The sequence below is a fragment of the Pimephales promelas genome, chromosome 17 (genome assembly GCF_988280905.1).
Source record: "Pimephales promelas chromosome 17, fPimPro1.hap1.1, whole genome shotgun sequence".
Lineage (NCBI taxonomy): Eukaryota > Metazoa > Chordata > Actinopteri > Cypriniformes > Leuciscidae > Pimephales > Pimephales promelas.
The window spans coordinates 23,438,600-23,457,385 of NC_142785.1; the positions used below are offsets into that span (position 1 = coordinate 23,438,600).

At 37.1% G+C, this 18,786-nt stretch overlaps 1 protein-coding gene across 2 annotated transcripts in view; it reads left to right on the forward strand.

Annotated features, from left to right (window-relative positions):
- The first annotated feature begins 643 nt into the window (after positions 1-643).
- Positions 644-18,786, forward strand: part of adgra1a (adhesion G protein-coupled receptor A1a) — a 31,716-nt gene continuing 13,573 nt past the window's right edge. The window contains exons 1-2 of one of the 2 annotated variants that reach the window (XM_039664943.2): positions 15,684-16,018; positions 16,552-16,704. In XM_039664943.2, the coding sequence (XP_039520877.2) occupies positions 16,702-16,704 (3 nt within the window). In that variant the 5' untranslated portion in view covers positions 15,684-16,018; positions 16,552-16,701. Of the gene's footprint in view, positions 992-15,683; positions 16,019-16,551; positions 16,705-18,786 lie in introns of those variants that run through there. The other variant, XM_039664944.2, reaches the window with a different exon arrangement.

Below are 18,786 nucleotides of genomic sequence, written 5' to 3' on the forward strand. Positions count from 1 at the left end.
TTGTGTCATCTAGGGTGTGAGCTATCTGAATAAAGTTTGAAAGAGGTCATCTTCCAGAACCTTTGTATACAGTTTATTATTGATTTTGTCAGCAAGACCATATTCCTATATGGTTTAGCCTATTTGTAAAAGTGGATGGCTTGTCTCAATATGCCTGAGTGCCATCTTTAGGAGATAAAGTTGTTCAATCCATCATTGAAAGTTATAGACTGCACTCTTAAAATGAGCTTTCTCAACTCTGGACATATAGTACATACTATTTACAGTATCGTATTTTTCCTCTCTATATATTAGAATTAATTTCTAAATATTTTCTATACTTGGGTGATATGAAGACAGTCAGTCATTCTCGGGGACATGAGTTGATCTAAAATTCATGCTGACATGTAAAAGTATAAACCCTTAGGTAAAATGTATTTTCTATATTTCTGAATATTGGTTGAAATGAGAGGTTGAAAACAGGACAACCAACATGACAATATTAAGAACTCACAAAGACTGAACTAGACACAGGGCTTGTATAAATCCTGGATTAACTACGAGACAAGGGACACCTGTGAACATTAAAACAATCAACCTGTGACAACATGACAGGGCAAGATCACATGACTACAGGGGATCACATGACAGACAAGGTTGGTTAGATTTCACACAGGACCCGGTCGGTTAGATTTTGCTGGACCCATGGAGGCCGGTGGTCGCGAGGAATCCCGACACCATTCTCCACTCAGGCCCCTGGGCAGGTGATATCCAGCCCAGAGCTCTGTTTGCTGTGGTTTCCATCCAGCCCAGAGCCTGCAGACTATGTGGAATGTCTAGCTCAGATCCTGGAGAGGCCTTTCAGACCTTTCGTGTCCATTGTTCCAGAGCCGGAGCCAGTGTCGTCTGCTGTTCTTGAGGATCCTGAGCCGGAGCTGTCGTCTGCTTTGCCCTGGCCACCGGTTAAACCATCACCCCCTGTTTCTGTTCCCTTCCATGGACCTGGCGTGAGGTATCGTGACAATCCTCTTTCAAACGCTGATAAACGCTAGATAACGCCATGAGTCTCAAATATCTCCACTGCGGATAAAGATGGCTATAGCTTCAATAGAGCTGTTGTGGTGAACATAAACATGTTACATTTCAGATTCCCATTGTGAGAACAAGTCTTGGGTGAACTACTGTATCTTTTCCATGCAGGACTACATTGGTGAAAATGTTTAATAGGTTTTTTCTTCCTTCTTTGTTTCTTGTTGAAGCCAAGGCATTTTGGCTTACCTTTTGGAGTAAAATGTGACTAGTCCCTGTCACTCGTCATACGAGTTGGTATGTGAGGCAGATCCAAAATATTTAAGCTATGATATAAGGTCATTAGAGGCAGATTTTTGGTTAAACAGTTGCAAGAATTTCCTCTGCCATGCTGACTGTTACATATCATCTGATAAAGCTGGATTCTAAGGTGTAGATTTGGAGGAGTCTATAAAATGATGGTATGTTCAAACACTGCCATAGCATGCAAGGTTCACACAAGGCGTAGGACTCGATCCCAGCACATTTGTCTCTTTTTTTCATTTTATTTTTAGTTTTCAGACACACAGCGATCTATCCCTAAGGGTCTTCATGAATATTCATCTCTCAGTTTTTATGAGAAGAGATTCACCAATGCAAGAATAACTATAATACATTTACATTCTCAGAAGCTTAGACACATAACTGCAGTGCACCATAAATGTCTGTTTTACACTTGGCATACAGGGACTGCAAATGCATACTGTGCTCGTGTTTGTGACGGCATACAGATTTTAATGCAATAAACACCTTAAGATCCCTGCATGCATGGTTGAAAAGAATAAATCTTAGGTTAGAGCTGTAAGCAGCATTATATTCTTGCAACACTAGCTGGTACTATTAACACATTGACCTATTTTCCAATTGATCATGGGTTCATAAATGTAAAATAAGGCACTTAAGAGAAGGAACATGAAGGAAAAAAGGAAGAGGAACAGCAATGAGAGGAATGTGTGTGAATGATGAAAAACGCGGTGCGGTTCTCGGGGTGAGTGCGCTTCAGAGCACACTGCTCCCACAAACAGGGAGTGGTGCGTTCTTTGGCACGCTGTAAATCTAGGCCATCGGCTGTCCGACGATCTCTCGCATGCATGCGTGCACTACCACATTTAAGCAAGTCCATGGGCAACACAGCAAGTGCATATATGAAGAGCCAGAGGGCCCAAACATGAAGGACCCTGTTTCCATGGACATCTTGTCATTCTTGTGCAGTACAATGCAAACATTGTGTGGAGGGGGGAAGGGGCGAGCACTGTTGAGCAGAACATAACTAATTAGAAGGAAGTCATTTTTGTTCAACATGTTGATTCATACGAGGATGTATATCTGCCTGGGTGGTAAATTAAAGCAATAAGCCTCGCAAAGCCGTGATTTACAGTGAAATAGCTAAGGGACATTGTTAGGCTTGACGCGGAAAATATACATATATACGCGAAAAATGTACATAGGCCACAACACATGTATTCCTCCACCAAGCAATGTAGTTCTGCGGAGGTTACCAAGAAAAACATGCAGCAACAAAGATTCACAAACGACAGTTGCGCAGTGATACTAATGAAATGCGGTCACAGGTGTAGGCCTATGTTTGTTGAGTAATTTACAATGGCTTTGAATGCGGCTCAACCAATACGAATCAAGGACCAGAACTATGCGTTTTATAAAATTGATCTTGTATCAAAGTATATATTGGCTATTTATACTTATTAGATTGAGCATACAGTCGGTAACCGTTGGCTCATAATATTGTTTTCTGTTTTAAAGTTATGTAACATTAAGGGTACTGTAGTAACAGGAACATATCAATACACATTGAGCTCATTCAAAATTATTTGTGGCAAAATGCCGATTACCACTAAAAATAATTTCAACCTTTTCTTTTAGGTGAATGTGAAGCCTATTTTTTTATGAATGTGAAGCCTAAAATAAATAAATGAATAAATAAATAAAATAAAAACTTTTGAACACGTTTTAAAAACGTGTGTATGATTTGAGCCTTTTCCATTCTAAAGTCATGTCAACTCTCATTGCATCTTGTGGGTATACTTTTGAAATAGTAAGTATAGTAATGTTTGCTAAACAGCACCATTCACTTCCATTGCAAGTGCCTTACTGTAACTTCGATTTTTTTTAAAGAAAAGGTATTGGATTTTTTTTTTATAACAATCAATATTCTAAACCACATTTTTGAGATGTTAACGGAGATGTACAGGTTGCACATCAATGAAAACAACAATAGCACTCATTACATGTTTACTAGCCTATTCTATTTCGTTCTTCCAGTTTAAAAGGCAAAGTTGAACCAATGCCGCGAAAAGAGAGGAATATGCGTTAACTCTAGGTGGTGATTGGCTGCCGTGACTGGAGAGTAAATCTGCGTCATCAGTTTCTGAGATTTCCATGAGAATGAACTCATCCAATTTCTGCAGTTCTGTATTATGCATGAGATCAACTTACAGCGTAGAAATCAAATGTCACAAAAATACTGTTTGTTCACCTCAGCCTCTTCAGCCTTGCCTTCGGACACATGTGTCATAAGTGTTTCCTCAGTACAGTAGCACAAAAGTGTTGTTTTCTTTTTATCGCCCAATGCGGCCAGAGCTGGATTTTGACAACACATACTATTCCTTTAAGCAACAGTTGAATTTTAGGCAGTGTTTTGGGCTCAATTCAGGTTCACCATCCAATGGAAAATGGAAAAATGATTTCATGTTTTATGTTTTCTCATTTAATATGCTAGTTCAATTGGAATGTCAGCATATTACGTAAGTAAAACGGACTTTTTAGATTTTTAGACCTCTTATTTCCAATGGAAGAGTTTGACCTCTGTAAGGAGAAAGGCAAAGAGACAGGAGGGAGTCCAAAGAGAGAGAAAGAGTTGATGTTATTTCATGCATAACATTACATAGATCGACCCCCCCCCCCCACACACACACACACACGCACACACATACACACATAAGCTCACACATTCTGTCAGGGTGGCTGTGTTGTTATTTTTGGAATAGCACAGAACAGATTTTGATCATGCTAATGTCTGAGCACTTGCCCTCATGCTGACTCTTTGTTCTGACCCAGAAATGTGTTTATTTACAAATAGCATATATAAATGCAGACAGGAGCAAGCAAATGCAGATAGGGAGCGATGGAGAGATTTATACGACTGATCGTGTATGACATGTCTAATGATAGATGATGACAGCAGATCCCCTTAAACTACGTGCTGGACTTGCAAAGGTAACTAGCTGAGACATGTTTCTTGCTTTGGATGAATTGAACAGAACTGATGGGAACATGCAGAACACTGTGGGTACCACAGTGCAGGAAGTAATGCAGTTACGCTTACTGTAAATCTCCCTGAGGACTTACAACATTTTTACAACTATTCCACTCAGCGTAGTCTCAGGTAGCCCGAATTTTACATATCGAGAAATTCCATTCCTTATTGCTGCTTTTTCTATCTTATTCTCATCCTCCCACTTTGACAGGAACAGACCGTCTGACTGACGGCGACCAGCTGCAGTTTGTTTTGCTTTAATATTAGGGTTGGATTATCTAAAATAGATAAGCACAATAATTGGCATGAAAAAAAAAGAATTTAAGTCACAAACAGTTGTACAGATAAAACGTAAAATAAAGCAGAAAAGTGTGTGTGTGCATGAGAGAGAGTATACAACCCCTCAAAGTTTGGGACGGTAAGATTTTCTTTTAGATTTTAAAACTTTGAGTCTCTTATGTTTTATAAAGCTGAAACATTTATTTTATTACAATTTAAAATAAATGTTTTGCATTTCAATATATTTTAATCTTTATTATTTGAATTATTCATATATAGTCACCTAAAGGATTATTAGGAACACCAATATTGTGTTTGACCCCCTTTCGCCTTCAGAACTGTCTTAATTATATGTGGCATTGATTCAACAATGTGCTTAAAGCATTCCAGAAATGTTGGCCCATATTGATAGGATAGCATCTTGCAGTTGATGGAGATTTGTGGGATGCACATCCAGGGCACGAAGCTCCCATTCCACCACATCCCAAAGATGCTCTATTGGGTTGAAATCTGCTGACTGTGGGGGCCATTTTAGTACAGTGAATTAATTGTCATGTTCAAGAAACCAATTTCAAATGATTCAAGCTTTGTGACATGGTGCATTATCCTGCTGGAAGTAGCCATCAGAGGATGTGTACATGGTGGACATGGTCAGAAACAATAAGGCCATGGCATTTAAACAATGTCCAATTGGCACTAATGGGCCTAAAGTGTGCCAAGAAAACATCCCTACACCATTACACCACCACTACCAGCCTGCACAGTGGTAACAAGGCATGATGGATCCATGTTCTCATTCTGTTTACGCCAAATTCTGACTCTACCATCTGAATGTCTCAACAGCAACACATTCTCATCCCAAGACGTCATCTAACTGACGCTTTACTTTTAGCGTCATTTAGATGACGCGGTTATAGGTTTAGGTCTGGGGTAGGGTTATGGTTATAGCGTCATCTAACTGACGTTAAAGGGTGCCCTAAAACGTCGGATGTTGATGTATGGTCATGGTCATGGACGTATGGTCACGTACTGCCATGTGATTGGTTGATTAGATATTTGTATTAATGAGAAATTGAACAGATGTTCCTAATAATCCTTTAGTTTAGTGTATATACAAAGATTGATCCTGGTCAGTTAGAGCTGATAAAAATGCCAGCTGATGAGATAATTTTAAATGTCCTGTAGAATCTGCCAGATACAGTGTTAAAAACAACAGTTTTGTTCACACTCCCCATCCTCCAATTAAAACACCATGGAGAGATGGAAGGGGGAGGCATCAAGATAAAATAACTAATGTTCCCTCATTGCCTCTCTGCATGCTTCGAGGTTGAGACTAATTTAATTAGCAGAGCTGAGCCAAAGGCTTTTTGTCACAACCCCTGAACTAAGGGCATTAGAGTTTGTGTTGTAATGACCCTGATCATGAGAAAGTCAGGATATCTATCCAATGCTTGTGTAATATTGTACATACATGCCAAGTACTGTACTTATTGCTAGTGTATATATATATATATATATATATATATATATATATATTAAGAGTTCAGATGCAAAAGCCTCTAAATGCCATTTGAATTTTTCTTCAAGAATGTTAATTTTTATTAAGCTTGTATATTTAAGTTCAGTAATTTCAGTTAAATGGCAATGAAGATTACCTATGAATTGCCATTTAAGTAAAATTACTGAATTTAAATATACAAGCTTGATAAAAAAAAAGATCATTCTAGAAGAGAATTTCAAATGGCACTTAGAGGCTTTTGCATCTGAACTCTTCATATATATATATATATATATATATATATATTTATATATTATATATATATATATAATTATATAATATATAATAACATCAGATTTTTTGGGAAAATGGCCTGATCTTTGAAATATAAGGATATAAGGCCTTGTCCAATAGACAGCCATCTGCACAGATCCTCATCGAAGACAGGTTTCTGTGGTTTCTCCCAAGGTTTGGTTCTCCACTGATGGAGTTTGGGTTTCTTACCACTGTCACCTTTTGGCTTGTTAAGTTGAGGACAGTTAATCACGTCCAATATTACTGACCGAAATGCACTGACACTATTGGATGGGAACTGAACCAAACTAAATGACGACATCGCTGTTTTCTCCCAGAGTTGCTTAATAGATGAATTGAACTTATTTCAGAATTGATGAACTTGACAGTTATTGTCACAGTGTGGTATAAGAAAGGCGAATAGGCAAAAGCTCCAATATAAACGTTTACTCACAAGAAAACCATACGAACAGGTACAGAACATGCAGGTTGAAAGCTCACACACACCAAATACTGTACAACACAGAACAGACACTGAACAAGGCAAAACACGGGGTTTAAATACATGAGGAAACAGTTCAGGGAGACACAGCTGTCAAGACTAGTGAGGTGACAGGTGAGACGGATGAACTAATAAGGATAATGACATGTGACATGAGGACAGGTATACAAATCCAATGAAAACAAACTTAACGGAACACATCTGTGACAGTTATTGAACCAACCTGAATCAACATTGTTCAGTGAATAATTCAGTGAACTGAATAATGGCTGTTTACTAGAGCTGCATTTGCAATTGAATTCTGTTTGCATCATTGAATTCTGTTTTCATCATTGAATATTGTTTATCACTGTGAAGTGTTGAAACAAGCTCTTGTATAAAGCTCTTTTTTTTTGATGCATTTTACCACTGTAATGTTTTTATTTAGCTTTGCGTCAAAAGCCTCTGTCATCCAAATAATTTAATTGAGAGTCATGTGATGTCATTTGCATATCTGAGCATTAGTTTTAAAAATGCACTGTAATTTTATTCTCTCTTTCTGCAACCAACTGATGCTTTTAACTACCACAGATTTTACGGGATGTTGACCTCATAACAACGACAGGAACAGATGTTGTTCCTTAATTACCAAGCTTCTACCAACTGCTTTTGTGAAGGAAAACAAGAAGCATTACTTGATAGTTTAGTGAACTGAGTACTGCGCCTGCGATCACACTGATAATGCTTTCACAAGCAGTAATCACTACGTAATGCAAATATCTAATCTATAATGCTTTTTCTGTACCTATGAGAGAAATCCCAGAAGGCCCAGCTCTGGGCCGTAATACGGTTTAGCTTCATTGTTTAACAAGCTCGTCGCAAATCAATAGATATTATCAGCGGTTGAACACTGCAGAAGAAAGTGTTTCAGAGATGCTAACTCATCAAAAATATTGGGCACATGTAAAAACGAATATGATTTATCTATAATCAAAAAAAATTGTGGCAACAGATTACAAGGAATATTATGAATTAAATTGAATAAATTAGAATTGAGAAATAATTAATCAAATTAATTCCTTAAAAATTAACCATTTAAAATGAGTAAAACTTACACCAACAACAAAACGTATATCTAAGTCACCATTATGGTGATCAGTGTTTTTTTTTTTTTTAGGATTGTTTTAAAATTACTGTTTTCTCCTTCAGTGATTCTGCTTGTTAACATCAGGTGCCTTCAATGTTGGCAATATAATATAGGCTAAATATTTCTTAATTAATCTTTGATGTCTGTCTGTTATTCAGATATTTTTGTTATATTTGTAGGTGTAAACTTTACTCTTTTTAAATGGTTAACTTTTAAGGAATTAAATGGATTAATTATTACTCAATTCTAATTTGTTCAATTTAATTAATAATATTGCTTGTAATCTGTTGCCACAATTTGATTAAATTGATTAAAGCATATTAATTTTTACAGTGCAGTTCACTAAGCTTTAAGCTCTAATTCTAATGCAGCACATTAAAGTAAATAAAAAACATATTATTACATTTCTCACTGAAATACTTGATTCTGATTGGTTGGTTGTGGCATTCTGAGGTCAAATATTTTTTAATGAGGACCACTAAACTGTATGATTAACTCTCAGGCAGTCGGTTTCAAACAGCCGTATTAAAAACAAACATTTGTCATCGTCAAGTAGTACTTTCTTTCTTCTGTGAAATTCAAAAGTCCAATGTTGTTTTGGACCCCCTGAACTTCATTAGACACACATAATTGAAACATTGTTCAAAATACCTTTTATTTTCAAGATCATTAGTGTTTAGAACAAAATGTGGGTGAGAAATTGTGTTAAAACATAAAAAAATGTGTGTTAAACATTTACCAAATATGACATTGTTATTGTTTAATTTTGTATTAATGTCAGCAGTTATCACACTAGGTAGCCACCATTTGAATGATGTTTAGTGGTGAGTGAGTCATCACCCTTTAATTACATTATAAAAGAGCCTCTTAATTCTGATTATTTGTCTCTAAACGTTCACCCAATTCAGCTACAAAGAGCTTTCTAAAAGGGAATAAAATCACAGAAAGCATTACACATAATATTTGATAGTTACTTTAGACAATTAAGTAACTTTTCAACTACATGTTAACTAACTCTCATTAAAGTATTAGTATATTATAGTAGACTGTAAGGTTATGGTTAGGTGTTAGGCTTTGGGTTAGGAGAATGAGTTTACTTGTAGTCACCAAGTTACTTGTAGTCAGGTGAATGTCTGTTGGGGGACCATGCAACAAAATAAAGTGTTAGCAGATATTAAGCTGACAGTCTACTAATACTTTAATGACAGTTAGTTGAAATGTAGTTGAAAGTTAGTATATCTAAAGTGGACTATCGAAATAAAGTGTTAAAGAGCCCTCTGCGTTCTTCATTGAAATTAGTGTGAATCATTGTGAAATCTGATTGTGACAAATAAACTGTTGACAAAGAAAATTGTCTTTTGTATTGAACAGATTTTCCGGTCCCCTATGTTGCATTTTTAGAAGCCCTACTGAGTTTGAGTTTAATTTTATGCATTGTTCCTTATTTTTATAAGAGGTATGCGATTCTGAAATCTTTAGATGCATCTCATCTGAGCTATATAAGGGTCATCGGATGCAAAATTGACTTTTATATGGTGTTTGCACATAAATGTGTCTTTGCAATGTGTGGACACAACCACCACAAAATGAAAAAAAATCCATTCACTCCTTCTTTTTATCCTCAAAAAGCCTAAACACTCTCAATAATCAAGCCATTTGGATTTTCAGGGCAATATGATGTCATATTGCTCATGCTCCGCCCACGACCGCTGACAGACTGTCTCGTATTAGCGTGTTTCCTGTATTAGCATATTTTCGCCCAGGTATTTGTCTGCGAAGGCAGTACTTTAAGTGTCTTGTTTCAGAGGGGTGGGGTGAGCAGTCGCTCATTATCATTTAAAGAGACGTGCACCAAAACAACAAAGCTGTTTTTGTGGAGGTAAAAATGGTGTCTAAAGAAATATTAAATAAGGTTTATTACAAACTTTACGTGAACACCATAAAGAATAATACCAACTTGTGGAAAATGGGCCTCCGATGACCCCTTTAAAAACCATTTCAAACCATTTCTTTGACTCATCTTCCTACTGACAGTTCAGCAGCGATGCTCATTCAAGCTTCATACATGTATTAAAACGTTAAAAAGTAATGTCCATTTGCAGGGCTTTGTTTGCTTATGTGTCAGAGTGTATGTGTTAGCTCTTCTCGTGATTGTGTGCCATTGCATCTTTCAACATCTTTCATATTCTCATACACTATTGATGACATTTTAAATCGCTGAGATGGGCTGCTGCAAGAACCCTTCTTCACATGCTGTCATTTGTGTTGTCATGGCAATTGTTTTCACCACCTGATCTGACACGAAACCTTGACGTATCACTTTTGAACTTTGTTGACCCCTTACCTCACTTGACCTTGTTTCCATAGTAACAAAGCTGTGTGCTGATCTTTGTAGAAAATGAACTGTGATTCCCTCTCCCAGGTGACTGCCTGTCGCTTAGCCATATCATCAACAGGATCGTCATACTGTGACAGGACATCATGCTTTAGAAAAAAATGTATACTATGGAAGTCAATGGTTCTCCACAACTGATTTGTCACCAACAGTCTTTAAAATATCTGTTTTATATATCTATTATTCTGTATTCAACAGATTTGTTACCAACAGTCTTTAAAATATCTGTTTTAAATATCTATTATTCTGCATTCAACAGATTTGTTACCAACAGTCTTTAAAATATCTGTTTTAAATATCTATCTGTATTCTTGGGTAAACTAATCCTTTAAGTCCTGAGTTTGGTTCTGTTCTTAGTCAGGTGTTGTCTTGTTTATTTATACATGCTGTTATGCTGCCTTTGTTTACTCCTTTGATTCCTAGATAATTGTCTTTCATTTGATTGAAGCACTATAGCGAATCCCTTCTTCTGCTCATCCTTGCTGAAGATATAAGAATCAATGTTTGAAATGGCACCTGTAGAAGTAGAAAACAAACAAACAAACAAACAAACAAACAAACAAACAAACAAACAAACAAACAAACAAACAAACAAACAAACACATGAATTAAATACCCTATACCTTTCAAAATATTTTGGGTATTTTTAGAAGACTGCATTATTAGATCAAATATTCAATGAAACAGCAATACTGTTATATAATATTATAACAATTTATAATAACTGTTGGCTATTTTTAAAAATATTTTGCTCATGTAATTTAGTCCTGAGATGGAAAAGCTAAATTTTCAGCAGTCTTCAAATGTCAGATACCATCCTAATATGCTGATTTTGTGCTCAAAAACACATTTGCATTACATCACATTATCAATGTTGATTTGCTTAATGCTTAATTTTTTGGGTGGAAACTGTGAAAGATTTTTTTCAGGATTATTTGATGAATGGGAAATTCTCATAGACTCATAGTGCTGGCACCAGGTAGCTGTTGTACATTCATTTTATGCATTTAAGACCATCAGTTAAGCCAAGGAAATTAGTCCTTAAAACATTCATCAACAAAGTCAACAAATTATTTATAAAATGTACACATCAATAGATATGTTTACATGCAACCAATTAATTCTTGGCTCGATAAAAACGAAAAGCCTTCATGTAAATGCTTAAATCAAACTGGGCTGCATTTCTCAAAAGCACTAAGCCTAAGTAAATTGTAGAACCACTGGTACCAATTGTCTGTACAATCACTTAGCTCACAATGTCTTTGAAAAATGCACCCCTGATTTAAACCTCAAATTTAAATTAGATTGGTAGGGGTGGTGTATACCTTAAATACTTATATAAATGCTTGAATCTGACTATTTTCTCAATTGGATTCAATAATGCCTTGTACATTACCATGATCTTTATGTTTATAGACTGTCAAACATTACAATCATACTCACTGTAGTTACAGTGACATTATTGCAATGGCTTTATCATGTTCTGTTGCGTCTGTATGCTGAAGTTTTGTTCGGAATACATGATGCACATGTACACGAATATGTGAATAGTAAATAATTACAGAGTTTAGGGTTCATATAAACAGCACTTTCAGAATCTGAAATCAGATTGAATTCATCAAGATTGACAAACCTGACAAATCTGAATTTGTGCTTCAAACAAGCTTACACTATGAACTTTCACTCAGACATTGATATTTTCAGTTTTAATGGTATCCAATGCATCAAGACCTGACCTAAGGCAAAGATTTTTTTTAAGTGTCTGGCAAAAAGATAGTTTAGTCAGTGTATATTTAACATCTATTTGCACAGTACAATACATTGGATTTGCCAAGATATTTCCTAGAAGCAATTCTTTCATCTTAAATTGAAAACAGTCAAGTGGGATATAGTCTTGTTGGCATAGGAACCAAGTTACAGAGTTTAATTACACTTTGGCTAGTTATGCTTTTAACGCAACAACAACTGGATGAGGGACCTTTCAGTATTCTCTAGGGCAATTTCTTTATAAATTTCAATTAGGATGCTAATATAACCTTATTGAATAGCATTGTAGTGTAACTGCATATAACGAGTCTCACAGAAAACAACAACAACAAAAAAATACTAGGAACACTTGTGAAAAAACATGAGGGCATTGTATGAAAGCTAGCAGCTGCTCCACTGCTGATAATCAGGAGAGACTTTAGCTGGGGACTGTTTTCATTTAACAACGTGGGTGACTGGGTGAAAATGTACCCGTCCCTACGGCATTGCAATACTGAGACCTAACATGGTACAGAACAAGTGGGTGGTCATTGTTTTAAGATGACTTTAAAAAAGGTAACAGATTTACCACTTCAGGGGGGAAAACACATCTGTGGTGAATATATATTGATGTACACTCACCTAAAGGATTATTAGGAACACCATACTAATACTGTGTTTGACCCCCTTTCCCCTTCAGCACTGCATTAATTCAACGTGACATTGATTCAACAAGGTGCTGAAGCATTCTTTAGAAACGTTGGCCCATATTCACTCTAAAAAATGCTGGTTTGTTTCAAGCCAAAGTTGGGTCAAATATGGACAAACCCAACTATAGGGTTAAAATATAAGACTTTACCCAATGGTTGGGTTTGTGTTTGTCCATATTTGACCCAACTTTGGCTTGAAACAACCCAGTATTTTTTATAGCGCATGCATGAGAACAAGTCTGCAATATATACAGTCTAAAAAATGCTGGGTTGTTTCAAGACAAAGTTGGGTCAAATATGGACAAACAACTATTGGGTTAAAATTTTAAATATAAGACTTTACCCAATTGTTGGATTTGTCCATATTTGACCCAACTTTGGCTTGAAACAACCCAGCATTTTCACGAACCCAGCCATTGGGTTACATTTTTAACCCAATGTTTGAGTTTGTCCATATCTGACCCAAAATTGGGTTAAAACAACCCAGCATTTTTAAAGTGTAGGATAGCATCTTGCAGTGTATGGATATTTCTGGGATGCACATCCAGGGCATGAAGCTCCTGTTTCACCACATCCCAAAGATGCTCTATTGGGTTGAGATCTTGTGTCTGTGGGGGCCATTTTATTACAGTAAACTCATTGTCATGTTCAAGAAACCAATTTCAAATGATTCAAGCTTTGTGACATGGTGCATTGTCCTGCTGGAAGTAGCCATCAGGATGGGTACATGGTGGCCATTAAGGGACATGGACAGAAACAATGCTCAGGTCGGCCGTGGCATTTAAACAATGTCTAATTGGCACTAAGGGGCCTAAAGTGTGCCAAGAAAACATCCCCTACACCATTACACCACCACCACCAGCCTGCACAGTGGTAACAAGGCATAATGGATCCATGTTCTCATTCTGTTTACGCCAAATTCTGACTCTATCTGAATGTCTCAACAGAAATCGAGACTCATCAGACCAGGCAACATTTTTCCAGTCTTCAATAGTCCAATTTTGGTGAGTTCTTGAAAATAGTAGCCTCTTTTTCTTATTTGTAGTGGAGATGAGTGGTACGGTGGGGTCTTCTGCTGCTGTAGCCAATGGATTGGACCACACAGTTTTGTTCTAATATTTAAAAAAAAAAAAAACATCACCTAGGTATTAGTCGTTTAACATGCTTTATTCTCAACACCAACATTGAGTTTGTGTGTGTGTGTGTCAGCGAACGTTCTCCGCATGAAATCTGATCCATAATGATTTTATGGTGGCATTAACTCATGGTGTCATTTGCATGGCACGAGTGGTGATGTCAACAGGGTAGCAGCTGCTCCTTGAAGAAAAAAATGATATAAAAAAGTAAAAAAAAAAAGTTTTTTTTTTTTTTGTGATATAAGTATTTATCTCAGGTAAGTGAGATTCTAATCTCAGTTGTTTTGAGAAATTTCATGAAGTGTATTTAATTTATATAATGTTGGCTAAACTTTTTTAATTAGCCCAAAATTACTATGAGTACCTTTAACAATTTTTATTTATTTTTTTCACTTTTTACTGAAAACCTCTCTCACACACATGTTAGGGTCTTTCCATACACATCATGATTTTATACTGTACAATCTGTATATTCTATACTCTCACACTAACCCTACCCCACTTAGTATGATTTAGCTGTTTTCCTCGTGTGGACCAAAAATTTCCCCACAAGGATAATTTGCCCTCTTTGTGGGGACATTGGCCACACACACACACACACACACACACACACACACACACACACACACACACACACACACACACACACACACACACACACACACACACACACACACACACAAGCTCTATAATGAATAGGCAGAAAAACACAAATAGAAATCTTAAGAATGAGTAAGAAACGCTTTTAAGAAAGAACAGGGTGAACCCCCCCGATACAATTCTCCAAAACACGCTACATGCGAAGGGTGAAACCTGGTAGGTTGTCTCTTTAAATCAGCTATGCGGCTCTGATGTGCCCGCGAGCTTAGATGGTTACAACCATTTCCACCTCTGCAGTGGGTCACTTTAATCGCGCGCTCAACAGCGCCGCTCACGCGACCGACGACATTGCATTGTTTCCACACGCATTGAGCTGTTCTTCAAATTAGATGCCATGCTAAAGTGAAAATTTACCAGACGGCTTTTGGGGGGTGGGAAGAATAAAACAACCTAGGCTAGAATTCATCCCACGATATTTCTGAGGAACTGTTTTATATTTCCCCCCTTATTATTGCTTTAATAGTCCATCATCTCACGTGTTCCCGTTAACGGCATGGTAAGAGGAGAACTCTGACCACCACGTTTGAGGAGTAACCTAATTGGGCCTGTTGCTGATCGGATCTTTTTCTTTAACAGAACAGATAGCATAATCCAAAAGGTCTATTTACTACTTAAAACGCCTTAAAAATTAGTACATCACAGTTTAATATAGGTGGCATACTAAATAGACTGTAATATTGTCATATATTAATTTTTTGTTTTTGTAATAGGTTTCCTGATTACAACAAAACACATCATGTGAACAAGTCACCACTGGTCCACGAGTCTTAAGTTTCCACCGGTCCTAACATTTTGGTTTATTTTGAATCGGACGTGAGGAAAGAATTAGCCTACATTGGGGTTCAGTAAGTGAGTCACACATTTCAGTTCCGCTCCCAATGAGCAAAAGTGTAATGATAAAATATAATGAACCGGCTCATACGAGTCATTTGTCAGAGAATTGGACTATAGCTTCTATTGGTATTTTTGAATCACTAAAAGAACCGGCTCAGAGTCTTTGGTTAAACATAGGTCGGGCTGTATCATGTCTCCTGCTGATTCAGTGGCGGTGTTGCAGTGTATGGTAGTACTGGAAACTGTCAGAGTATTTCACCGCGTTGTTCCTTTTGCATCGGCGGAACAATGCAGAATCGAGAATCGTTACCGGAACCGAACGTCATGAAAATCATTTGGTTATGCTATTTTGTTTGATGGAACCGGTTGATGGGTTCTCGCTTCACAACCCAAGACCTGATATTTGTCTTCCTTAGAGATGCATGGGATAGCCTATAGCTACATGCGCTCACGCTCGTCAAGCCAGATAACGGGACGTAAAGATGGGGTACGACACCAGTTGCTCTCTTTAAAATAGGTAAGGATATTTGCAGTAGGCTAAACGTTACGTTTGAGATAGTAGCCTTTAGCCTTGCAATTTCGTTCTGATAATGCAATGATATTCACAAAATAGGGTAGGCTATCGCTTCACGCACCTACGTTCATTTGAAAAAAAAAAAAAAAATTCCGTTCACAAGTCTTGAGTGTGCCATTTTGGTAAGGTAAGGGGTGTTGGCTATGATTGCTCGTCATAAGGTTAAGATTTTAGAGACACTGTAGTAGCTATAGGGCTCTGAAATAGCAGCAGGCTATTTTACAACCTTTATTACACTGCCTACGCTGTGAAGTGGTCGTCTTGCTCTTTTCTCGGATGCATGTGCTGCTTTAACATTTGCACGAGTGATATTTACAAAGACTTACGTCACGGCGAACGGGACTCGCACGTGCCCAACGGGAATTGCCGCAAATTATTTAAGTTCAATAATTCTGAGCCGTCTGTTAACGAATGGTTCGTGTTGATGTTCGCTTTGTTTGTTTTTTTTTGTTGCTTTTTTATCGGATGTTCTGCAGCCTCTCCTGTCGGAGAATGACCCCCCCTCAGCGCCTGTCGGAATGCCGTTTCTCTCCGCGAGCACAAGGGCCACGCGCCAGATGTACACATAACCGACTGTGATACTTGATACTATTGCACTAAAGCTGGACCTTAACTTTGAGGATCTGATGGTGAGTGATTCCAAGTAAATAATTTATATTTTTAGTTTAGTTTAAAGCTGTTCATGTTACGAGATAAAACTTTGCTGTCTTTAGGCTATCTCTTATACACACAAACAAACTTTCGATGATGACCAACTGTTTTAGCTTTAATGGCAGTGAATTGAGAAGAGTTTTTTTTTCACAAAAACAAATGGCCGTTTGCGGTGGGCAGTAGAATTGATATCCGATGTGATATATACGAAATTAAAGCGAAGCCTCACAATGGCATCACATCATTAACGTTGTATTTTCTCATGGGCAGATTTGTTGTAGTGCCAGACCCTTGCTCAATATCGCCGCACTGTTAAATTAACTTTATTCAATTACGTTTAGTCGATGCACTGTCTTTGAATCTCTGAATATGGTAGAGATTGTGTCGAAGGGATTTAGTCAGAAGGTAACCGCACTGGTGGCTCTGGAAGCTGAAGTGCGCGTGTGATGAATATCAATTGTCATTTGTCAGCTAATCATCACACGGGGCTGTGGCGTGTCCGTGGCATATGGTTAACCCTGAGGCAAAGGCGATTTTATACTTTGTTTTGCGATTACAATGTTTTTATCTGTGCCATAACCAAAGTATCTAGGCTACTTTTGGTTCTATGACGTGAATAGGTTTTAATTTTGTGCGTTATGACGTCTAAATTGGCTGTTTGAAGTCGGCTGTCGCCGCTTCCTCTTTTCAGATACCTAGCCAATCACGTCACTGGTATCATCCAACGATTTTTTTTATCCACCGTACAGAAAGCACGGCAGATCACAGCAGCACCACGGAGAGTGCCTTTAGCTCTTTATCTGTTTTAAGCACCAAGGACAGAGACCCGAACCAACTAGGCCTACAGTCAATGACAAGTGTTAAAATGGCCATGATCTAATAATTTAACAACCTCGAACTCAGCGAGGGCGTAGGTTTGCTTTGAAAATAGGGACATATTGCAGGGAGGCAGGGGGAAGATTAAGATGAGATAATAATCTTTTTAAACAAACCACAGTTTAAAGCAGTGAGTCACACACAAACCTGGAGTGTTAATGTTGAGAAATGCACTGTGTGTGGGTGTACTTCATGTTAATTTATTGATATATCATATCACAACGCTCATTTATATACTTTTCTCTAGCCCCACAATTATATATATATATATATATATATATATATATATATATATATATTTAAAATAATTTTATAAGCTGACCTATTCTGTAATGCATTATTATTATTTTTTTTAACAAACCTGTTCATTACATTAAGCATTATCCTTCTGTCTGGCAATAGAGCAATAGAGGGTGCATGTTTGGCACACAGTATGCTTATTATTGCATTTTTTTAAACATTTTTTTTTCAAACATAGTTTGGGCCCAAATATCTGGCCATTTTCCTACTATCCCTATTTAAATGTATGTTTATCTCAAAACGCATTTTAAATCTAGACAGCAGCAGGTTCCCCAGTTCTGCTTTTATTTAGTCAGTCTTCTATGTAGTGTTCAGTGTGCTATTTAGTGCCTCTATGTAGTGTTCAGTGTGCTATGTAGTCCCTTCTATGTAGTGTTCAGTGTGCTATTTAGTGCCTTCTTTGTAGTGTTCAGTGTGCTATTTAGTGCCTTCTATGTAGTGTTCAGTGTGCTATGTAGTGCCTTGAATATGATTTTTTATTGTAATTAATATCCCAGATTCTACTGTTTTCTATATATTAGGTGATCAGGATCACCCTGAAGATATTTAAATATTAATATATATATATAAATAATAATTGAAAATGAAATATTGATTATTTCATTATTGTTCTTGTAGAGGCAGTGGTGAGACAGAACACAGGTTAAATGGGAAACCAATATCCAGTTGTACAACATTGGACGTATCCAAAAATATCTGATTGATGAATGCTGCGATTTGACCAATTAGAAAAAAAACGAGTTTTTTAGAGAGCCGTGTAAAAATATGAAGTACGTTCTCCCGGAAACACCACATTATCCATTAGACCTTGCAAATGAGCTTTTTCAGATTACAGAGGACATGAAAGTGCAAGGGATGTGCAGAGCAGCTCTCTTAAACAGCAC